At 36.2% G+C, this 22,719-nt stretch overlaps 1 protein-coding gene across 2 annotated transcripts in view; it reads left to right on the forward strand.

Moving 5' to 3' along the window:
• PIR121 (transcription activator) overlaps window positions 1-22,719 on the forward strand; it is a 194,568-nt gene that overhangs the window by 109,303 nt on the left and 62,546 nt on the right. For both annotated transcript variants that reach the window (XM_089985299.1, XM_089985300.1), the window contains one exon: window positions 2,089-2,165. In XM_089985299.1, coding sequence (XP_089841425.1) covers window positions 2,089-2,165 — 77 coding nt within the window. The remainder of the gene's footprint in view (window positions 1-2,088; window positions 2,166-22,719) is intronic.

The following is a 22,719-nucleotide window of genomic DNA, read 5'->3' on the forward strand; positions in this document are numbered from 1 at the left end:
TTGGGAAGGGAAAGCAGCCCACGACCTCCCTGGTTTCCTCCTCGTTCCCGTTCCTTCCTCCTCGCTTACCTCCTCTTCCTCTCCCATACTGCGTACCCGACATTGTGGCTATCTGCTGCAGCTGATGAACTCTGATGTACGCAAGGCTTCGAACATGGGCAGCGTATCAAAACATGACAAAGTGGTGTAAAAAACATTATACTCAGCCTGAGTCCATTGAGGGCCTGCTGCACTTTGTCTTTATCGGGAATCTCATATCCGACCATGACACATTGATTTGTTATTTCCTTTATCTTATTGAGGTACCCCATGATTGACATAGACCCCCCTTTTTAAGATTCAGAAACTTTTTCTTCAAAAACATAATCCTGGCCTCCGAAACCTAGCCCATAGCTCCATGGTTGTGCAATCGTCAGGAGTGCTCACTAAGACCTCTTGTGATAATGTAGACGTGCTATAAGCAACAATGCTTGATTACGCTTCATCCAGGACACATATTCCGGATTTCGAACATGAACGGTAGCAATGACAGTCCTCTTTTCATCATTTTCTTTTCACCATACAAATTCTGGTGGGATTTTAACTGACCCAGTGTCCTGAAAATCTTGGCTATGAATAAAGGGAATTATTTGTCTCTTCCAGGTAAGAAAATTGGAAGTAGTCAGTTTTTCTGAAACTAGCTGCTTAAGAAAGCTAGCTGATATAATTGAAGGAGAAGAAGAGAAATCCATGGCAAATGGAATAACAAACGTAAGAACAGCTTGAATGCTGCTGTCAAAAAAATCAGATAGATTGAAAGGTTTAGTCCTAGACAGAATGCTGGTCTGCCCCTTTTTTTTTGGACAGACAGTTACTAAAAATAAGAAGATTTATCTGCAGCAGCGAATCAATATTTTCTTATTCTAAGCAAGAATAATATATATATATATATATATATTAAAGAAAATAAGAATAGAAACTTTGTTTAGGGTTCACGAGTTTGAAAGGGAATCAGGTTCACGAGTTTGGAAGGGCGCAGATCTGAATCTTGGTTCAGATTCAGATCTGAAAATAATGATTTTGAATCGGGTTAACATGAGAAAGAAACACCCAAATCAATATCGGGCTGTGAAATAGAAAGATGAGAAATCAGATTGACATTTTTGAAAGAGAGCAGATCTGAATCTTTGTTCAGATTCAGATCTGAAAACAATGAGAAAGAAGTTTTCAGACCCACAGGAGATTTTGTTTTTCAGACGAGAAAGAAAAACCCAAAGCCTAAATCGTGGTCTAGGGATTTTCAGCCAAGGGAGTTTGATAAACAGGAAGAAAAGAAAAAGAAAGATAAGAAATGGGGAGATGAGCCAAGACCCTTCCAAACTTAATGCGATGAGGAGATGGAAACCTAACCGCGCTTTGATACCAAGTAAATCTGGGTCACGTCACCCAAAGTTGAGAGAGGTAGGAGAAGAAGAAGGCTGCCATGATACTCCACGCACCTCCCTTGTGGGTCGTGGGTTCCTTTTATTATCAAGTTACATGTACTATAATGCCCCTAAGACTAATGTACAAAGTCTATTACATAAAAGGGGCAAAACAGGAAACAAAATACATAAGGAGGGGTTTACATATAGGCATTACATCAGGCACGTCAGTCTGGATCTGGATCCAGACCCAAAGTCGCGTCTCAATATTTTGAATTGGCAGTGCTGCTGTTTAGTTTCTGGCTGCTGTGACAATTGATCCCTAAGCTGGTAATTTAGTGGTGCCATAAAATGATGAAATTTGTTTTTCCAACTAAAGATACTGCTAAACTTTTCTTATTGAAAGTTGAAGGTTGTTCAATCAGGTTTGTATTATCAAGAGAGATTGTTTGTAGCTCTGCTAGCATAAATTGACTATATTTTCTCAAAATGGATTTTCCAAGTAGAAACATTTTTGTATTCATTGAATAAATAAGACAATTTCACGTGCCCGTGTGGTTGATATTTATATGAAAATAAGAAATGTGTATAAATAAAGTGATTTCATTTTTGTGATGATGCGTGCAAAACCATACACATCATAGCATTTTGTCTTCGCTCATACACAAATTTTGGCTGGTTTCAGGTGGACCTCTGCTTTGATCAGTTGGTATTCAAAGTGAGTGAAAGTATTTTTACATATTATAAGAGTTGTGCTGCAAGGTATGTGAACTTTTCTTTTTAAATGTTTTGAGTCTTTTCATCTTTTCTTTTATATGTATGTGTGGGGGGTACTATTTGGTCATGTTGACCTTACCAGCCGAATGAGCTAGAAATCATAGGTGCGGATCATATCAACCCAATCGGACCTCAGATGGTTTCAGCATGATCCAAATGCTAGGAACCAGTTCTTGTATCACGTTCTCTTGATGAAAAAACACAATTTTATGAGCCAAGAAAATATCAATATTGTAGGTTGTTGATTTTTCAGGGCACATAAAATCGTTCCTACATGTCATAATCGGACGATCCAAGGTCGGATTCACACTAACCAAACCATGTAAATCACATCAGCAAGGTTAATTTATGAAAAAAAATCAAAAAATGAAAAGAATGAAAAGAATGAAAAAGAAAACTTATTTGTACTTAATGGGACCTGATCAAATGTGTGTGCATTGTGTGTGTGTGTGTGTGTGTGGTTTGTGTAATGAAATCACAAACTTTTCACACACCTCAAGCAAGACTCAAACACACCCACACAAAGGGGCAAAAGCACAAGCACACCAGCCACTTTTGAGCTTAGGGAAACTGAACACACAATATAAAAATAAAGTCTTTATTTGGGAGTCAAACACACATAAAATGCATTAATTTAATATCGTGTTTTTCCATGATTTTTAAATTCGAAAATTTTGAATTTTTAACTAAGTATTTAATGAAATTGATAGAAATCATGGAAAACATATTAAAATATGGGTGACGTCAGCTGGGTCTGGGCGTGGCCCAGAGCCCATTGACAAGACCATTATGAGACAATTAATAATTGAGAAAATTTTCGTATTTAACCTTTACATTTGAGCCAAATTCAGGTTAAATTCAGGCAAAATTTAGAGGCGAAAATCATGTAAGTATACCGTTACATGTGTCTCGTAATCTTGAGAACGTTGGTGCCTTATTTTTCTAAAATCGGGTTATGGTAGGCACGAAAGTTGCGTTTTTCAAAAATGACTCGCCTCTATTTTTACCTTTTTCTGGATTGGATCAGACTGGATCCACTCCGTTTGATCCAAGTTGATATGGATCTAGACCCAGTCCAGGATCCATATTAACCAGGATCTTGTGTAGGTAGGATCGATATGGATTTGGATCTTGGATCCAAAATCAATCCATGACAATTTTAATACTATTTTGAATTTAAAGTTTGAAAAAAGCTTCAAAATAAAATAAGGATGAGGTAGAGTTCTACCTGGGGTAGAACTCTACCCCATATAGTGTGAGAAATCAGATGTGGGAGTCACCTTACTATCGTAGCAAGAGATAGAGAGAGAGGTAAGAGGGAAGAGAGAAAAAAATGTTGGGCGGCAATGATGTCTTCTCCCCTTTCCATTGATATTTATATGTTGTACGAGTGGTACAATACAGTACAATAGTACAATACAGTACAATAGTACAATACAGTACAATAGTACAATACAGTACAGTATGCTGTACAATATAGTACAATACAGTACAGTAGTACAATACAGTACAGTATGTTGTACAAGTGGTACAATACAGTACAGAAATATATTCATTTACATATACATATTTAATAGCCTCCCTCAAGTTGAGGATGATCTTCAATCATGCTCAACTTGCCCTTAAGTAACCAAAATTGATGACTAACCAATCCTTTGGTGAAGATGTCTGCTACTTGGTCTTCTGATCTGACATACGAAGCCTCAATTTCTTCTGTTTCAATCTTTTGTCTAACAAAATGCTGATCAATCTCAATGTGCTTCGTGCAACAATGATGAATAGGGTTAAAAGAAATATTAATGGCACTTTGATTATCACATAAAAGCAGAGAGGAAGAGATAGGTTCATTCAACTCTTGAAGAAGATGCCGTACCCAAGTGACATCAGCTGTCCCTGCTGCCATTGCCCTGTACTCTGCCTCAGTGTTGGATTTAGCAATGGCCTTTTGTTTCTTACTACTCCAAGTGACAATATTTGGGCCAATAAAAGCACAATATCCTGAAACCGACCTACGCTCATCAGGGTTCCCACCCCAATCTGCATCACAATATGTAAGTAAACGGTGTCCTGTAGTGAAGCTTTCATCTTTGTGATAGAGCAATCCATCTCCAATAGTCCCTTTCAGATATCTGAGAATACGCTTAATACATTCCATATGACAATCAGTGGGAGCATGCATAAACTGAGATGCTTGATTTACAGCATAAGCAATGTCAGGTCTTGTAAATGTAAGATATTGCAACATACCAACAATGCGGCGATATAAAGTGGAATCATGATATAATTGGCCTTCTTTTGCACTAATCTTATGATTTAAGACAGATGGGGTGCTGAGAGGTTTACAATTAATCATACCAGTGGTGTGAAGAATGTCAAGAGTATACTTGTGTTGACTTAGAGTGAGTCGATCATCTTGTCTATCGACTTCAACTCCCAAGAAGTATCGCAATGGTCCTAAGTCCTTCATCTTGAATTTGGCCATGAGTAAAGACTTGACCAAGGCAATATGTGCATCATCACTCCCAGTGATAATGATGTCATCAACATATATAAGAACCCAAGTAGTAACATGATCATTCTTATATACATAAATAAAGAATGATCAAGTATACTCTTAGAAAAGCCATGCTGCTGAATTTCCATGGAGAAACTCTCAAACCAAGACCGAGATGCCTGTTTTAAACCATAAAGAGACCTTCTCAATTTACAAACCCATGTAGCCGCATCATGTTCACTATATCCAGGAGGTTGCTCCATATACACCTCTTCCTTCAAGTCCCCATGTAGGAACACATTCTTGACATCCAACTGGCTAAGAGACCAACCATGCTGAAGTGCCAAAGTGAGGATCACACGAATGGTGCTAATTTTGACAACAGGGCTAAAAGTTTCCTCATAATCTTGCCCATATTGTTGTGTGAATCCGCGTGCAACAAGGCGAGCTTTATATCTTTCAATGCTACCATCTGGTTTACGCTTGATCTTGTAAACCCATTTGGAACCAACAACATTTCTATCAACAGGTCGAGGAACAATATCCCATGTATGACATTCATGAAGTGCTGCCATTTCTTCGTTCATAGCTTCAACCCAAGCTCGAGAATGGGCTGCCTGATGGAAAGTAGACGGCTCTTTCTCTTTGGCCACATTGGTTAGAAACAACTGAAAGTCAAGAGAAAAATTGTTGTAACTAACCCAACGATGGATAGGATGCCTTTCACGTGTGGATCGTCGAAGAGGGGGAGCCTCGTGAGATGGAGTTGAAGGGGCTCCTCGACGGGCATAAACCAAACCTGAAAACCGTGAAGGTGCATCCTGGATGATGGAGTTGTCTGCTTCAAACTGAATTGGTTCATCAACAACAGGATCTCTGATAGAGTCATATAGCAAAGTATCACAAAGCCATGGATCATAAGTAGTTTGCTCATATACCTGAGAAGTATCACAAGTGCTGAAATGGTCATCATCAAAAACAACATTTCTAGACACCTTAATCTTACCCAAAATAGGATAATAACATCTATATCCTTTATACCCATCGGCATATCCCAGAAATCTGCACTGAACTGCTCTGTCCTGAAACTTGTTACGTAAAGAATGATCCACATGGACATAACAAATGCATCCGAAAGCATGCAAATCATCATAAGAAGGGTGAGAACCGTGAAGCAAATAATAAGGAGACTGATCTCCTAATAATTCCATAGGCAACCTGTTAATGATATGCACTGCAGTGTGAAAGGCCTCAGTCCAAAGAGAGAAAGAAATATCAATATTGTGCATCATACTTAACGCGGTTTCAACAATATGCCGATGCTTACGTTCTGCTACTCCATTCTGTTGTGGAGTGTAAGGACAAGAGGAGTTACGTGTGATGCCATGGTCCTTTAAATATTCACTAAAATCATGAGATATGTATTCTCCACCACCATCACACTGGAAATAAGTGATATTTGAATTGAAAAGGTTCTGAACAAGAGCATGGAATTGTTTGAAAAGTTTGAACACTTCAGATTTAGATTTCATAAAGTAAATCCAAGTGTAACGAGTGAAAGAGTCAAGAAATAACACATAATAACGAGAGCCAGATAGAGATGAAACAGGAGCTGGGCCCCAAACATCAGAGTGAATAATTTCAAATGGCTTGGAAGCTCTTTTATTGATACTTTGAAAGGGAAGTACATGACTCTTGCAGACATTACAACTAGGACACTTATGATCTAATTTGACTTTGGGAATAAAACCCTGAGAAAACAATTTGTCAAGGAACCCTTGACTACAATGACCTAACCGACGATGCCAAGAAACTGGCTTATTACATTGCATAACAGAAGAAGACTGACTCAAATAAGCAGGAAAAGATGGAGACACGGTAGATGACGTCTTCAAAGTCCCGGGGGCTGCTTCGAAGACGTACATGTTTCCGCGTCGTTCACCCTTAGCGAGCATCTTCTTGGTTCGAAGGTCCTTAAGACAAACATAAGACGGAGTAAATTCCATGGATGAATTTGTTTCATCAACCAATTTAGAAACAGATAAAATGTTTTTCTCAATGGCAGGAGTGAGTAAGACATTTTTCAATGGTAGTGTAGATTGTGACAAAGAGAGAGATGCATTTCCAGTATGAGAAATAGGGTGGTGGGAACCATCTCCCGTGATAATAGTGCCAGTGCCAATATAAGGAACCATGTTGGAAAGTTTACCTGCATCAGAAGTAACATGTGCGGCTGCTCCAGAATCAATATACCAAACTCCATCATTATTCTGACGCAAATTCATGTTGTTAAATGCAGTCATCAGAATTTGTTGCACATCATGTGGCAACCCTGCACTCTGTCCCTGATCAGTACCCTGATGTGCTCGAAAATTTCCCTGCGGCTGCCCCTGAAACTGTCTAACATTCATCTGTCCAGCTCTTGGTCCTGGCCTCCCTGCCTTGTTGCGATTCTGTGGGTTGTGCCAACAATCTGCTTTCACATGGCCACGCTTGTTGCAATGGAAGCAAGTAGGGACACGGGTACCTCTAGTGGCAGGTGGAGCAGTAGGAGTAGGAAGGAGTCCTCCACGACCCATATGAGCAGCAGGTGGACGAAATGAGGTAGACCCAGATGTAAACATGACAGGATGAGGATCATCAATAAGATGATCTTGAGTCAAACTAACTTCATACTGTAGGAGTTTGGCCTGTAAATCCTCAAAGCATGGAAGTGTAGAGGCAACCTGTAATGCAGTGCAAAACATACGATATTGGGGCCCAAGGCTTCCCAATACCTGCTGAACAACATCTCTGTCAGAAACAGGATATCCAATAGCGGCCAACTGATCAATGATAATTTTGATATCCCCTAGAAATTCAGTAATGGTCTTAGTTCCCTTTCGCATAGATTGGAACTGCCATTTCAGTTGAAGTGCACGTGATTCAGAAACCTGTGAATAAGAGTGAGCAAGATGTCTCCATAGTTCTGCATCAGTAAAATGGTCAGAGATAGTTTGTAATATACGATCAGATAACGTGGCAGTCAAATAGGCAACCACAGATTGGTCCTTCTGAAACCAAACATCATACGCAGGATTTGGAATAGCAATGCAACTCACCTTCCCATCATTACCAGTTACCTCTTGCGTAATAGTCATAGGTGGGGCGGGTGATCCCCCATCCAGATGCCCGGAAAGACCATGACTTCGGATAAACGGCAGAATTTGGCGTTTCCAAAGTAAGTAGTTATCATGAGTTAATTTGTGAGAAACAAGTTGAGAAAGAAATCCGGGGCTGATTTTAGAATCCATAAGGAAGAAGATCAAAGATGAATCAAACAGCACGACAGAAATTCGTAGGTTGTACGGACAAAAATTTTTGAGTTTTGGAAATCACGATTTTTTTTTTTAGTTAATCGTGCAGAATGTACGATTTATCAACTATATTGCAAGAAATAGATAAGAAATCACAAGAAGTTTGAGAAAAGAGGCACTTTTGAGAAATGAGGGTTCCCAAATTTGGGGAAAACAGAAATTAGGGTTGATAAAATTGGGGATAACAGAATATGTAAGAAGGAAAAGATGCACAATATGAGGAAATGAAGAAACGACGTCGAAATATAGTGATTCAACGGAGAAACAACAGAGAAAAGATGAAAAAAAAAACACTTTCCTTGAGAACGCCAAAAAACGCACGTCAAGGTCCTTAGGGGCCTTCCAGATGATCGTGATTACCACGCCCTTGGCTCTGATACCATGTGAGAAATCAGATGTGGGAGTCACCTTACTATCGTAGCAAGAGATAGAGAGAGAGGTAAGAGGGAAGAGAGAAAAAAATGTTGGGCGGCAATGATGTCTTCTCCCCTTTCCATTGATATTTATATGTTGTACGAGTGGTACAATACAGTACAATAGTACAATACAGTACAGTATGTTGTACAATACAGTACAATAGTACAATACAGTACAGTATGCTGTACAATACAGTACAATACAGTACAGTAGTACAATACAGTACAGTATGTTGTACAAGTGGTACAATACAGTACAGAAATATATTCATTTACATATACATATTTAACATATAGGCTTCCAAAACCCCCTTGGAATATTCCTTGAGAATATTAATTTAAACAAAATAAAAGAGATAAAATCTAAATGGATAAGGAAGGTAGAAGGTAGAGTTCTACATGTGGTAAAACTCTACCCATATGAGAGGCCTCTAGAGGGGACGTCACCCCCCTCTCCGTAGAAGACCTAAAAAAAAATTATAAAAGGGGGGCTGGACTCCTCCTCTCTCGAGAATCGTGATTCTAGAGAGATTCTCGAGAGAGAGGGAGAGAGTTAGAGAGAGAGAGCGAGAGAGTGGAGAAAACCACAAACTCGTGGGAGAGAGAGCGAGAGAGTTGAGAAAACCACAAACTCGTGGGAGAGAGAGAGAGAGAGAGAGAGAGAGAGAGAGAGAGAGAGAGGAAATAAAAAATCCATCTTTCTTACCTATCGTCCGTCATTTTTCTATCTATTTCCACATTTGATTAAGGTACGTGTTCCTCGCTAGATTCGTATGAGAAGAAAGAGTTTTAAATCAGGTTCATCTGAAATTTTAAATGGGAAAAGAAAAATCTAATTCAAAAACATGTATAAATATATGCTTTGATTTACGATTTCATGTATTACTGATTTGATGAAAGCATGCCATAGTTTTTTTCCTGATTAAAGCATGTATTAATCTATGTTAAAGTGGTCAATCTCTTTTTTTTAGCGGAGCATGCTGAATATATATATATATATATATATATATATATATGTGGGATGACCATGATTTCTTGAATGGTCCATTTATGTTCTTGAAAGAAAAATAAATGTTTATGGTTTGGGATCAGATTTGATCCAAACGAGGCCTGCTGATTGGCATGTAGTTATATTTTTTATATTTTTGGCTAATCAGATCGGCACTCTGTGTGGGTGCAGTGTGGTCAGACTTGCCGTGTGTGCATAGCCTAATCAGACCTGTTGTAAATCTTTTTTTTTTATGTTATCAAACCGATTTATAAATAGGTTGAATTAATTGGCTGTTGTGAAAATCTGATTTCATTCATTGTTATCAGTCCCTTATGCTAGCTTGATGGTGGTCTACCGTATTGCCTACAAGTAATTTTGGTGGGCTATTATCAAATCTGGGTTTTGTCATTGTATGGACTGATATCAGTATTATGGTGGGCTGCTGTCAAAGCTGAGTTGTGCTTCTATGTTGACTGTTACACGAAATTTTCTTTATGTCAATCGAATGACTAGTATGGACTGCTTATAGATGTATTTTTTTTTGTGGCTGTTCAGGTCAGCGCATTGCTGCTCACTTGTTCAGCAATAGCATGCTGTTCAGAGCATGCGGCTGGGCACATTTATACAGCAGCAACATGCTGCTGATAGCATGTTTGAGTAGTAACAGCATGCTGCTGTGCATATCTATGCAGCAACAACATGCTGATGAGAGCATGCCGTTGAGGTGGGTACGGTGTATGATCTGACCAGATTTGGGCACTGTTGGTGCACATGCAATCTGATCGGATTTGACACTTATTGCACATGTATAATCTGATTAGGTTGTCGAGTGGTGCGTTATGTGCAATCTGATCAGATTTGATAGAGTGTGTGTTTGTGCATCCCAATCAGATTAACACTGTGTTGGATGTTGATTCTGAACAATGTTGTTATGTTCAGACATGCATTCATGTGGTGCTATATATGTTTTGGATTTGAGTGTGCATGTTTATGCATTTAATTACTACATTGTAAATGCGCATATCATACACATGAAAATTCTGAAGTTATTTTGATGTTTGTATAATTATGATAATGTGCATGTTTGGGTATTTATGCATGAAATGAATCATGATAATGTAAGTTGCAAACATCTGTTCGCATGCGTATCAAATTGACTTTATGTGCATTCATGTTGTGTGATTGAATGTGCATTGTGGACATGTTTTGAAACAAGGTGTGTTGCATGTTCACTATTTGCAAAGGATGTATAAATCACTTTGAGACGCTTTTGTGGTCAGATGTGAACCACTGCGGCCGTGTGGGCCAGGAGCAGGTGTTTCTCCAATGTTGTTGATTTTAATTTATGCATTGCAAAACTTATTTCTGATAATTATTGGTTTTCCAAAGCTAATTCCACTGTTAAATTATGCGGGCTAGGGCTCAAAATTAGTTTTGCATATTGATTTACAAATCGGTTCTTGTGTAAAGAACCTGAATTTGTTTAAAAAGATAAAAGAGAGCAAGCAATGTAATTACTCTCTTCCTTGATGTCCCTTCCACAGTGTGGGAATTTTGGATGTTGATTTTAGGAAAACTGTGAGGATATTAAAATTTCGTGCGATTGTGCCCCCTGAACTCGATATGGTGGTTCACTTCACAACCACAGTTTTAGGGAGATTCAACCACTTTGCCTGGACGTGGTATTGTTGACTCAACTGTAGTTATTGGTATACCAAGAAAGTGGCGTCAATGGATGTTGATTTCCTTGATGTCCCAACATTAGATGTTAATTTCTAATGTTCTGATGGATGATGTTGATTCCTGATATCGATCGATGAACAAGTGTGAAACGCAGTAATCAAATACAAATTGTGTGTTAAGTTACAACTAAAAACCTAACTTAGACTTCGAGAATATTTTGCCCGTTTTGAATATCCACGGGTTTAAGAAAAAGTGAAAACTAAAATTGTGTATTTAATAGAGACATACATACAAAAACAATTCTGATAAATAACTTAATAAGTTATTCATACATGTGCATTGAATCATGCATCTTTACTGTTTTGCATTAGTTCATGCATTCATGCTTATTCTGTTTCACATGATAATTGTTATTCATGATACTTATTTAAATGCTTGAATGGTAAGTTGATTATGAAAATTGTTGTTGTGATATTCCTCTGAAATTATTCATGAATTTGGTTTATTCTATTTTCTTACTGTTTAAATTTTTAGAGGAATTCATACAAAGGACTTTGGCTATTACCCATTTTCAAAGACTATTTTACTGGTTCGGTTGCTCAGTGATGGGTTGACTTGTCAGCTAGAGACTGTGAGCCTTGCGTGACTAGTTCTGGGTTCCCTGACATGTGGCTCATTATGAAAGACAATTTTTACTATTTCAACTTATTTGACATTTATTCAATTGATTAATAAAGTTGTTTATTCTTCGTTGATTCAATGCACTGTCTGTTTGAGGTTTGATATATTAAATCTGTGAGACCCTGTATCCTTGGGTTTGTTTTTGCAATTGTTTAAAAAAAAAGTCCACTATTTTTATGAGGATTAGTTGGGGTCGTTACATGCACTAATCCCCATATTTATAGACTAAAAGGGGAGTGAGAGACTCCCCACAATATAGTTGTTGGGGCTCCCCAACGGCTAGAAATCTGTCTGTTATGAGCCCCAACAACTATATTGTTGTTATATTGTCAAGGACATAAATTCCCTTGACAATATAACATATTACAAAATAAAATAAAAACAACCCTTATTGGATGACACCTGTTACAGAAAAATTACATTGGTCAAAAGACTAAAATACCCCTAGAGGGTAATACATGTTACAATCCTGTCACGTGTGTATATATATATATATATAAATATATTATACACAACCCATATTGTAACACCCCATCAAACTCACGGAATGACAACCGAGAGTTTGCCAAGAAAGTGGAGTATGGGAGATGGTACCACCTTAGTGAGGAAGTTCGCCAATTGATACTCAGATGACACATATGGTAGATTGATGGTTTTCTTTAGGAACTCTTCATGAACATAATGATATTCCATTTCGATATTCTTAGTTCGCTCATGAAATGTATAGTTGCTCACGTTATAGATGATGCTTTTGTAATCACAACATAATCTTGAGGGTGTAGATATTAATGTTAGAAAGTGACTTGGAATATATTGGGTTCAATAATGAACCCATACTTATGCACGTGGAGTGCAAATATACCCATTAAAGGGAAACAACATAAGCACATAATGTGCTAACACATAAAACCCATAAAAAGGGAAAAATATGACATAAAGTCATAAGTTGCATATCATTGAAGAATAATGGAGAAGGGGTAAAAACCCCATTACAATGGAGCATAAGCTCTCTCAAGAATTAAGAAATACAAAGGGGAGAGCCCCTATTTATAACAACAAAAAGGAGCCTTGGAGGGGCTCCACTCATAGACGTTGGAGCCCCTCCAACGGTCACAAATGTGACCGTTGGAAGGGGCCCAACGTCTATTTGAGTGGGCCCCCCAAGGTACCTTTTGGTACTTGAGAAAAAAGAAATAAAAAATAAAAGAAAAATAAAAATAAAATAAATTACAATCACATTCATAAAGTGAATGTGCGTAAAACAGAGGAAAAGACTAAAATACCCTTACGGCTAAACAAAAGGAAAATATATATTTTATATATATAAATAGGAGGATACATATACATATATACCATATATGTATATGTATCATCTTTTATATATATAAAATATGTCTAATTACAACAATTGATGGGTACATTTTAACACCCCCCCTCAAGCTTTGCAGGGAAACAAAAAGATTGAAAAAAAGGGCAAAACTCCACGATTCTTCGGCGACTCCAAGAGGCTTCGGCAAGGATGCAATGAAACTTGAAATAGCCTTCCTCCAATTGTCTTCAAATGATGAACCCATTTCCCGAACCATCCAGGGTACTTCCCTTTGTCCTATCTCCAAGATCCTGAGAAAAGAAAACAACAAAGAACAAGTAAACAATATCTTTGCACTTTACTCAAAAAAGGAACATTCCTAACAAGGTGCAAAATTTATGCATAATATGATAGTTACTTTAGTATGAAACGAAAAATTTAGAAAACCAAAGTTTCTAAATCATACATTATGTTAAAACAAAATGGGCGGAAGCAAATTATGCAAAAATTGCAAGAATGCATAATGCATTCATATGGTCCACCATTGGACAAATATAACCCCATAATGGGGAATAACAAAATGATCCACTAAGGGATACCACAAGAAGCCTACGAAGAGGCATAACATACATATGCTTTATTGAATGAGAGCCCAAAAAAGGCCATAAAGAGCATATGCATATACGAATCATTATATGAATTGATACTCAAAGAACTAAAAAATGCTTCAAACATGTAGTGAAGTTCCAAATAAGAGAAACGAAGTCTCCAAGCATACTTTAGGCAAAATAAGCCCAAGAGTTCACAAGGTTTTTAAAAACATTTATGAAAGTCACACTTAATTGAAAAGAGGAAAAAAACATTTTACATATAAGGGTGGCAAAAACCATAAGCACTTAATATATAGATTAAATGCTAAGAAATCAACTTGATATGCATATCAAAAAGATGATTTACTTGAAAAACACAAGTCATGAATGGAATTTTGCAAATTTCAATAATAGTTTATTCATTACAAACAACTTCCTCATTAGTCCTCCAAAACCCATAAATCAAGTGTATAAGCTACTAGATCAAGAATATAAAGCCATTAAAGGCAAAAGACACACACAAAGGTGTGTAAACGAACCTCTTGTCTACATATAATAATACTTGAAATAAGTGCATCTACGACAAGAGCAAGAGAATACATGCCAACATGGACTAAAAAGTATCTCTTGTCTAAGTAAAAATACACTTAAAACCAAGTATGTTCAGTTACTAGAACAAGAGTAATAAGCCAACCATGGGCTAAAACATAATACATCTCTTGTCTACATATGATAGCACTTGAAATGAATGAAATAAGCCAACCATGGGCATACATCTTAAGCGACTAGAACAAGGACACAAACGCCAACATAGGCTAAAAATCACACACCATGGTGTGAATCAACGTGCCTTGTCTACATATAAAAACACTCAAGACAAGTGTGTTCAGCTACTAGACCAAGAGAGCAAAAACCAACAAAGGGCTAAAAACACACGAAAGTGTAATAAAATTCTTGTCTACATATGATGACACTTAGATAATGGGCATAAAAGGAAAAGACTTTTGAGGCAATAAACTTGTAATGAAAATAAACCTCGAATAAAACAATACTCCTTTTAAAATGAATTCTCATAACAATAACATGCATGTAAAAAATATCTTCAACAAGATACTATAATCGATAAAATAAAATTCTTGAGAACAAATGTGTGAACATATACACACCAAGAACACTTAGAATACTTGTGCAAAATCACAAGAACACATGTGCACAACGAGCACAACATACGGAATCACAAATGTGCAAATGCACTCATAAGATTCATAAACAAATAAAAGGTTGGGCTATAATCCCAAAACATCTTGATTTTAAATGTACCTTAAAACATTTAAGGTTTCAAATACCATATGTCCATCACATTTACTTAGAAGCATCCATAATATCAATGGCACAAGAACAAACTAGTGACACACTCATATATCAAATCATTCTAGAGTCCCAAGGTGCCCATAACTCACCTCAACCACCATCTATAATATGGTAAGTGGACAATCTAAATAGACATAACAATGAGTGTCACACTCATAATTAGAGATCATATACCAAATCATTCTAGAGTCCCAAGGTGCCCATAACTCACCTCAACCACCATCTATAATATGGCAATTTGGACAATCTAAAATGATATAACACGAGGTGCCCATAACTCACCTCAACAAACATCTCTAATAAAACAATAATAAGGCCAAAACAATGACGCATTAAATAACATGTGATGGACAAACATAAATGCCACAAAAGGGCAATAAACACATAAGGAATCATTTTCCAAATAAAATTTTTTTACAAAGAGGACCGATTAACAAATTGAATCAAAGGTCCAATATAATCCATCAAAACAATTTTGCATAACCACGAATTATGCTTAATCTTCAAAAGAAGTCTTGTACACCAAAAAAGGCTTACTATGCAACATAACATGAAATATTAAGCAACATCATGTGTATGAACTGATTTGGAACAAACAAGCCTTAACTATGAAAGACATAAGGTGCAATTAAACGGTGAAGTTGGTGAAGTTCAAAAATAACAAACTTAGGCCAATATAGGCATTCATAAAGATGGTGAATTTCGAAAAACTTATGAAATCTACTATTGCAACTTAAAAATGATAAACAATCATGAAATCTTCATAAAAGAGTATATACTCACAAGAAGATTATAAGGACCGAAAGGCTCCTTAAGGAGAGTTTGAACAAAAAAACATATACAACTCCCAAAGAAGGAGAAAACTCCATTAAAGTGGAAGAAATCCCAACAAAATAGATTCATTAACAAAACCTTATGATAAATAAGATTGTACTATGGCTTAAATAAAAAGTAAACATTTATTGAGGAAAAATTTAACACTCTTAAGTTTTATCAAAAAACATGACTTAATAGATTATTACCTACTCCTAATGAAATAAGTACACAATAAACATTAGTGAAGACCATAACTTTTGTAATGAAATATGCGGAAAAGCAAAAGAGTGCATTAAGCACTTACAACATTCACTAATGAACAAACAAAAGGGCAAACACCAAAACCCACAAGAGACAATCACAACATAAAAATATAAATGTCTCTTATTGAAAAGAGAGAGAACTCTCTAAATGTTGAAAACATCCTTAAGAGTGTAAAGATGGAAAGAAAATCACCATATTCCATAAGACCATTTTAAAACTTAATTCAACCGGTATTAAAAAAAAACTTTCTTAATTAAATGTTGCTCATATAAAACGGACACATAATATGGAATTTTTCATATATGCCAAACATTTTTCAAAAAACTATATTTCACAAGCATTTTAATCTTAACATACCTTTCTTTAAAGACTAAACATTCATATAAATGTATTTTCATAAACAAGGTTAGGTTTAAAATGTAAATTCAAAGTTCCAACGGTCATAAATTTTTACCGACCCATTAAAGCAAGTTTTGAGCAATCATATATCTAATTTTTCGCCAAACAAGTTATCATTTAAAGTTTTTCAAAGAAAAACATACGAAAACGATTCAATGGAGTAACAAGAAACTCAAAAAAGACATAATGACAAAAATCACACATAAAGAAAAGAACATATTCCATTCTTCATACAATACTCAAAGAAATAGAATGCATACCGAATAACTATAAGAAAGACAATAGAGAAAAATGAATACTTCACCATTTTTCTTTAACAAATTCTTGAATACCACGCTTCCCGATGCACCAAAGAGCAACTCGATCTCAACCTTGCTCTGATACCATGTTAGAAAGTGACTTGGAATACATTGGGTTCAATAATGAACCCATACTTATGCACGTGGAGTGCAAATATACCCATTAAAGGGAAACAACATAAGCACATAATGTGCTAACACATAAAACCCATAAAAAGGGAAAAATATGACATAAAGTCATAAGTTGCATATCATTGAAGAATAATGGAGAAGGGGTAAAAACCCCATTACAATGGAGCATAAGCTCTCTCAAGAATTAAGAAATACAAAGGGGAGAGCCCCTATTTATAACAACAAAAAGGAGCCTTGGAGGGGCTCCACTCATAGACGTTGGAGCCCCTCCAACGGTCACAAATGTGACCGTTGGAAGGGGCCCAACGTCTATTTGAGTGGGCCCCCCAAGGTACCTTTTGGTACTTGAGAAAAAAGAAATAAAAAATAAAAGAAAAATAAAAATAAAATAAATTACAATCACATTCATAAAGTGAATGTGCGTAAAACAGAGGAAAAGACTAAAATACCCTTACGGCTAAACAAAAGGAAAATATATATTTTATATATATATAAATAGGAGGATACATATACATATATACCATATATGTATATGTATCATCTTTTATATATATAAAATATGTCTAATTACAACAATTGATGGGTACATTTTAACAATTAAAACCCCCAAGTCTTCGAGTAACTGTCTCAGCCACACCAATTCAGAAGTCATAATGGCCATTGCACGATACTCGACTTCTGTGAAAGACAAAGACACCATCTATTGGTTCTTGCATGTCCAAGATATCAAGAAATCACCTAAAAAATACAGTAACCAGTGGTTGAGTGACGATCATTTACATCTTCTCCCTAATCAGAGTCAGTATATGCAATAAACGAGGATAAAGATGATAAAAACAAACAATGATTTAAAGTATTTTTAACATATCTAAATATTCGCATTACAACAATCATATGTATTATAGTGGGAGAATGCTGAAATTGCCTACAGTATGAATAACATGAGCAATATCAGGACGAGTAATAAAAGAGCAAGTTAAGGCACCAATCATTTCACGATATGGAGTTAGATCTTTTAGAGGTTTTCCATCATCTTTTTTCATCTTTGCATTGATGACTTATGGCGTGTCCACCCTCTTTTCATCCGTAAGACCCAACCTTTCAATTATCTCGGCTGTATACTTAGTCTGAGATAAAAAATACCTTCGGGGTTTGTCCACTCTCTTTGCATCATCTTTCAGAGGTTCTCCACCACCTTTCTTTATCTTTGTATTGATGACCTCTCGCGTGTCCAATCTCTTTTCATCCGTAAGACTTGACCTTTCAATTATCTCGTCTGCATACTTAGTTTGAGACAAAATGTACGTTCGGGGTGAGTAAGCAACTTCTATTCGAAGAAAACCAAGATCTGTCATATAAAGTGTTTTTTGATAACATTCTTGATATGACTAACTCCCTCTTTATCATCTCCTATGCTAATCATATCATCTACATAGTGGAGCAAAATAACTATACGTGCATAAGAGGACTTAACAAACATGACAGGATCAATATAACAATATCTAAATCCTAGTTGAACCATTACGTTACTAAAACGATCATACCAAGCCTTGGGAGCTTATTTCAAACTATACAAAGCCTTTCGCAAATGAAAAACTTTTCCATGTGCCAAACCTAACTCGGGTGGAGGTTTCATAAAGACTTCTTCATTAAGGGTTCTATTTAAAAATGCATTTTTAACATTCATTTGAAAGATAGACCATTTTATAATAGATACAATGCTGATAAGAGTTCAGACTTTGGTCATCCTAGCTATTGAGGCAAAGGTTTCCTCATAGTCTATCCCATATTCTTGAGTATACCCTTTGACGATTAGCTTAACTTTTGTATCTTTCTATTGTAAAGACCCATTTATTGTAATGAAATGGACTAAATCCAAAATGTGTCACTTATGGACATGCGAGAACACACTTCAATCAAGTAGAATACTTGATTGAATAACCGAACCACCCACACAAGGGTTAAAATATCTTTGTTATTGCATAGAAGCGCTCTTTGAAGAGTGAGAAATACAAGGGCCTATTTATAATACAAATGGGAGCTAAAGGGGGTAGCTCCACGTGACTATGGGGCTGCTCCCAACAGTCACATTTGTGAACGTTGGGGGCAGCTCCAACAACTATATGGAGTTGTACCATCAAGTTTGAAAAGACTTGTTACATAAAAAATAAAAAGAATAGAAAAAAAATATGATCAGCCCCTAATGGGCTGACGCCTATTACAGTAAAAAGATCAACATACAACATACCCTTGATGGGTATTTCAGTTTATATATATATATATATATATATATATATATATATATATATATATATATATATATATATATATATATATATATATATATATAATCTTACCCCCCCCCTCAAACTCATGGTGGAACAACCGAGAGTTTACCAAGTAGAAAATGAAATCGAGGTGACATGAGCGCTTTAGTGAAGAAGTCCGTGAGTTGGTACTTCGATGGAACATAAGACAATGTGATGGTCTTTCTAAGAAATTCTTCACGAACATAGTGGCAATCCATTTCAATATTTTTGTCCTTTCATGGAATGTATGATTGCTTGTAATGTAGACCACGCTCTTGTTGTCGCAACATAGTCTGGAGGGTTCTGCGATGTGAATTCCCAAGTCCTCTAGTAGTTGCTGCAACCATACTAACTCAGATGTGGTTGTTGCCATGGCACAATACTCAGCTTCAGTAGAGGAAAGCGACACCTTCTACTGCTTCTTGCATCACCATGAAATTAGGGAATCACCTATAAACACACATAAACCAGTGGTTGAGCGTCTATCATTTACATCCCCTCTCTAGTCAGAATCAGAATAAGCATTGACTTCTAACGAGGAAGATGATGATAAAAAAAAATCATGATTGATAGAATTCTTAATATATCTAACAATTCTCATTACAACACTCATATGTACTATAGTGGGAGCATGCTGAAATTGACTAACAGAGTGAATAACATGAGAAATATCAAGACGAGTAATAGAAAGATAAGACAAAATTCCAATCATTTGTCTGTACGGAGTTGAATCTTGCAGAGGTTCTCCATCATCTTTCTTCATTTTTGCATTTATGACCTCCGAAGTATCAACCCGTTTTTCAGTCGAGAGTCTTGATCGTTCAATGATCTCTACTACATACTTAGTTTGTGATAAAAAATAACCACGAAGTGAGTAAGCCGCTTCTATTCTAAGAAAATATCATAAAAAACTAAGGTCTGTCATATCAAAGTTGTCTTTAAGCACATCTTTGATATGATTTACTCCTTCCTTGTCACCTCCTGTGATTATCATATCATCTACGTAAAGTAGTAATTATCACCATTCCTGCATTGAAAGACTTAACAAATAACGAGTGTCAGTAAAACAAGATTTAAAATGAAGTTGTGTCATCACACTACTGAACCTATCATACCAAGCTTTGGGAGCTTGTTTTAAGCCATACAAGGCTTTTCGTAACCGAAGGGTTTTCCTATGTGCTAAATTCAAACCTGGTAGAGGATTCATGTAAACCTCCCAATTCAGATTACCATTCAAAAAAGTATTTTTTACGTCCATTTGAAAGATAGGCCATTTTTTAATTGATGATATAAAAATGAGAGTTCTATAGGTGGTTATTCGAGCCACTGGAGCAAACGTCTCATTGTAGTCTATTCCATATTTTTTTACCGTATCTCTTGACTACTAACCTAGCTTCCTATCTTTCTAATGTCCCATCCCATTTAGTTTTATCTTGTAGACCCATCTACATTCTATAGTCTTCCTTTCTTTAGGTAATGTTTGGATTTCTCTAAGTTTTTGCCTTTTTCAAAGCGTCTAATTCATCATTCATTGCCTTAATCCATTCTTGATGATTTTTAGCCTCATGGTAAGATGTCGGTTCTAAATATGAGTGTATGGTCATTAGGCATGATATATACCTTGGTTCAAAGGATTCATATGATACAAATCTATTAGGAGCTTTTGAAATTCTTATGGATTTTCTAAGATAAGAAGAATCTACATCTTGATTTTGGGAATATATTTCTTTTCTACAAAATTACAAAAATTTTGTTTTGATAATTCAAGATTGTCCATTACATAGAGATCTCCTCTTCTATAGCCTGGCCCAATCGGCTTCCCGGACTGGAGATCCTGCATTAAACAATCATTAGATGAAAATTGTACTTTGCATCCATGATCTGTAATTTGAGAAACAGATAAGAGATTTAAATTTAATTTTGGTACTACTCTAATGTTTGGTATGTGAAAGATTGGTTGCTTTTGAAAAATTTCAAAACTTTTGATTTTTAAAGACGTTCCATCAGCAGTTGAAACATAAGAATTATTTGGGTTAACATGGCATTCGGATGATATGGACTCATTTGGAGTCATATAAAAGGATGCACTAGAATCAATGATCCAAAAAGTCTTACCAAGGTCACCACTTGTGGATACGACCACTCCCGAGAAGGAAGAAACCTGAGTTTTGAACATTGGTTGTAGTGCCTCCATTAGTTGAGCCAAAGATAGTGAGCCTATACATTTGGAGTCGACTACATCATTCCTTTCAAGCGAAGCAACTCTTTTATCATCTCTATGATCTTCTTTCTTTCTTTTGGGACAAAAAGGCTTGATGTATCCCGGTTCTTAACAATGATAGCATATGATTTTGTCACCCTTTTTGTACTCATGATTACCTCTTTTGTCGCTTCTTTCATAGTTGTTGGGGTTTCTTCCATTCTCATTTTTTATAAAGCGATAAGGTTTATAACTCCTAGTGTGATTACCAGGCTTTGACATAGCAAACACGAATTCTTCATCCTTTGAGGCAGATGGTTTCTTCAATTTATTTTCTTCTATAATCAATTCTTTAAGAGTTTCGACTATGGATGATACACCTCCTCTATGAAGGAGAGCTGACTTGGTTTTTTCAAATTCAGGTCTAAGCCCGTTAACAAATTGGTAGAAATGCTCTGTTTTAATTTGGTTTTCACAAAATTCTACATCTTGAGGACAATGCCATTTTGGTTTAAGAAGAGCCAATTCATCTCAAAGGAGAGAAAGTGCATTGTAATATTCCCTAATGCTAGTCTCTCTTTGAGTCATAGTTCTTACCTTGTTTTGAACATTACATATGTGAGTAATATCTTTAAGATTATACATGTCTTTAAGATATTTTCATGCATCACTAGCGAAATCAAATTTCGCTAAGCTAGAACACTTGTGAATGTCCACACTATTGATGAACCATCTAATCATTTTAGAATGACCCATCCTCCACTCTTTCCATTTTTTCTCATAATTGGAAACGACTTTAGACATTTCCTCTCTTTGAAGAGTAACTTTCTTTTTATTCTCACTTTTGGTGAGAATGAGTTTAGGCGCTTTTTCGATACCGTCCACCAAACCCCATAGACCGTTTTTCCATATTTTGTGCTTTACCATGGATGCTCACATCACATAGTTTGTATTATTTAGGTGTACGGGAATAGAGACGATTATTTCTCTTTCGTTCTCCATTCTTTACAGAGAGAAAGAGAGAAGAAATGCAATACAAGATTTGCTTGAGAGATGGTGCGCTTCTTGATGCAATGATCCATGATTCGTTGTTTTCACCAAGCTCATGATCCTCCTCTTGATGCTATCACGATCCTCTTCTTGAAACTTATTGAAACAATGCTTCAAGAGCACCAAAGCTTTGATACTATGTAATGAAATAGACTAAATCCAAAATGCTTCACTTATGG

Source organism: Nuphar pumila, chromosome 13, assembly GCF_984573655.1.
Source record: "Nuphar pumila chromosome 13, dmNupPumi1.hap1.1, whole genome shotgun sequence".
NCBI lineage: Eukaryota > Viridiplantae > Streptophyta > Magnoliopsida > Nymphaeales > Nymphaeaceae > Nuphar > Nuphar pumila.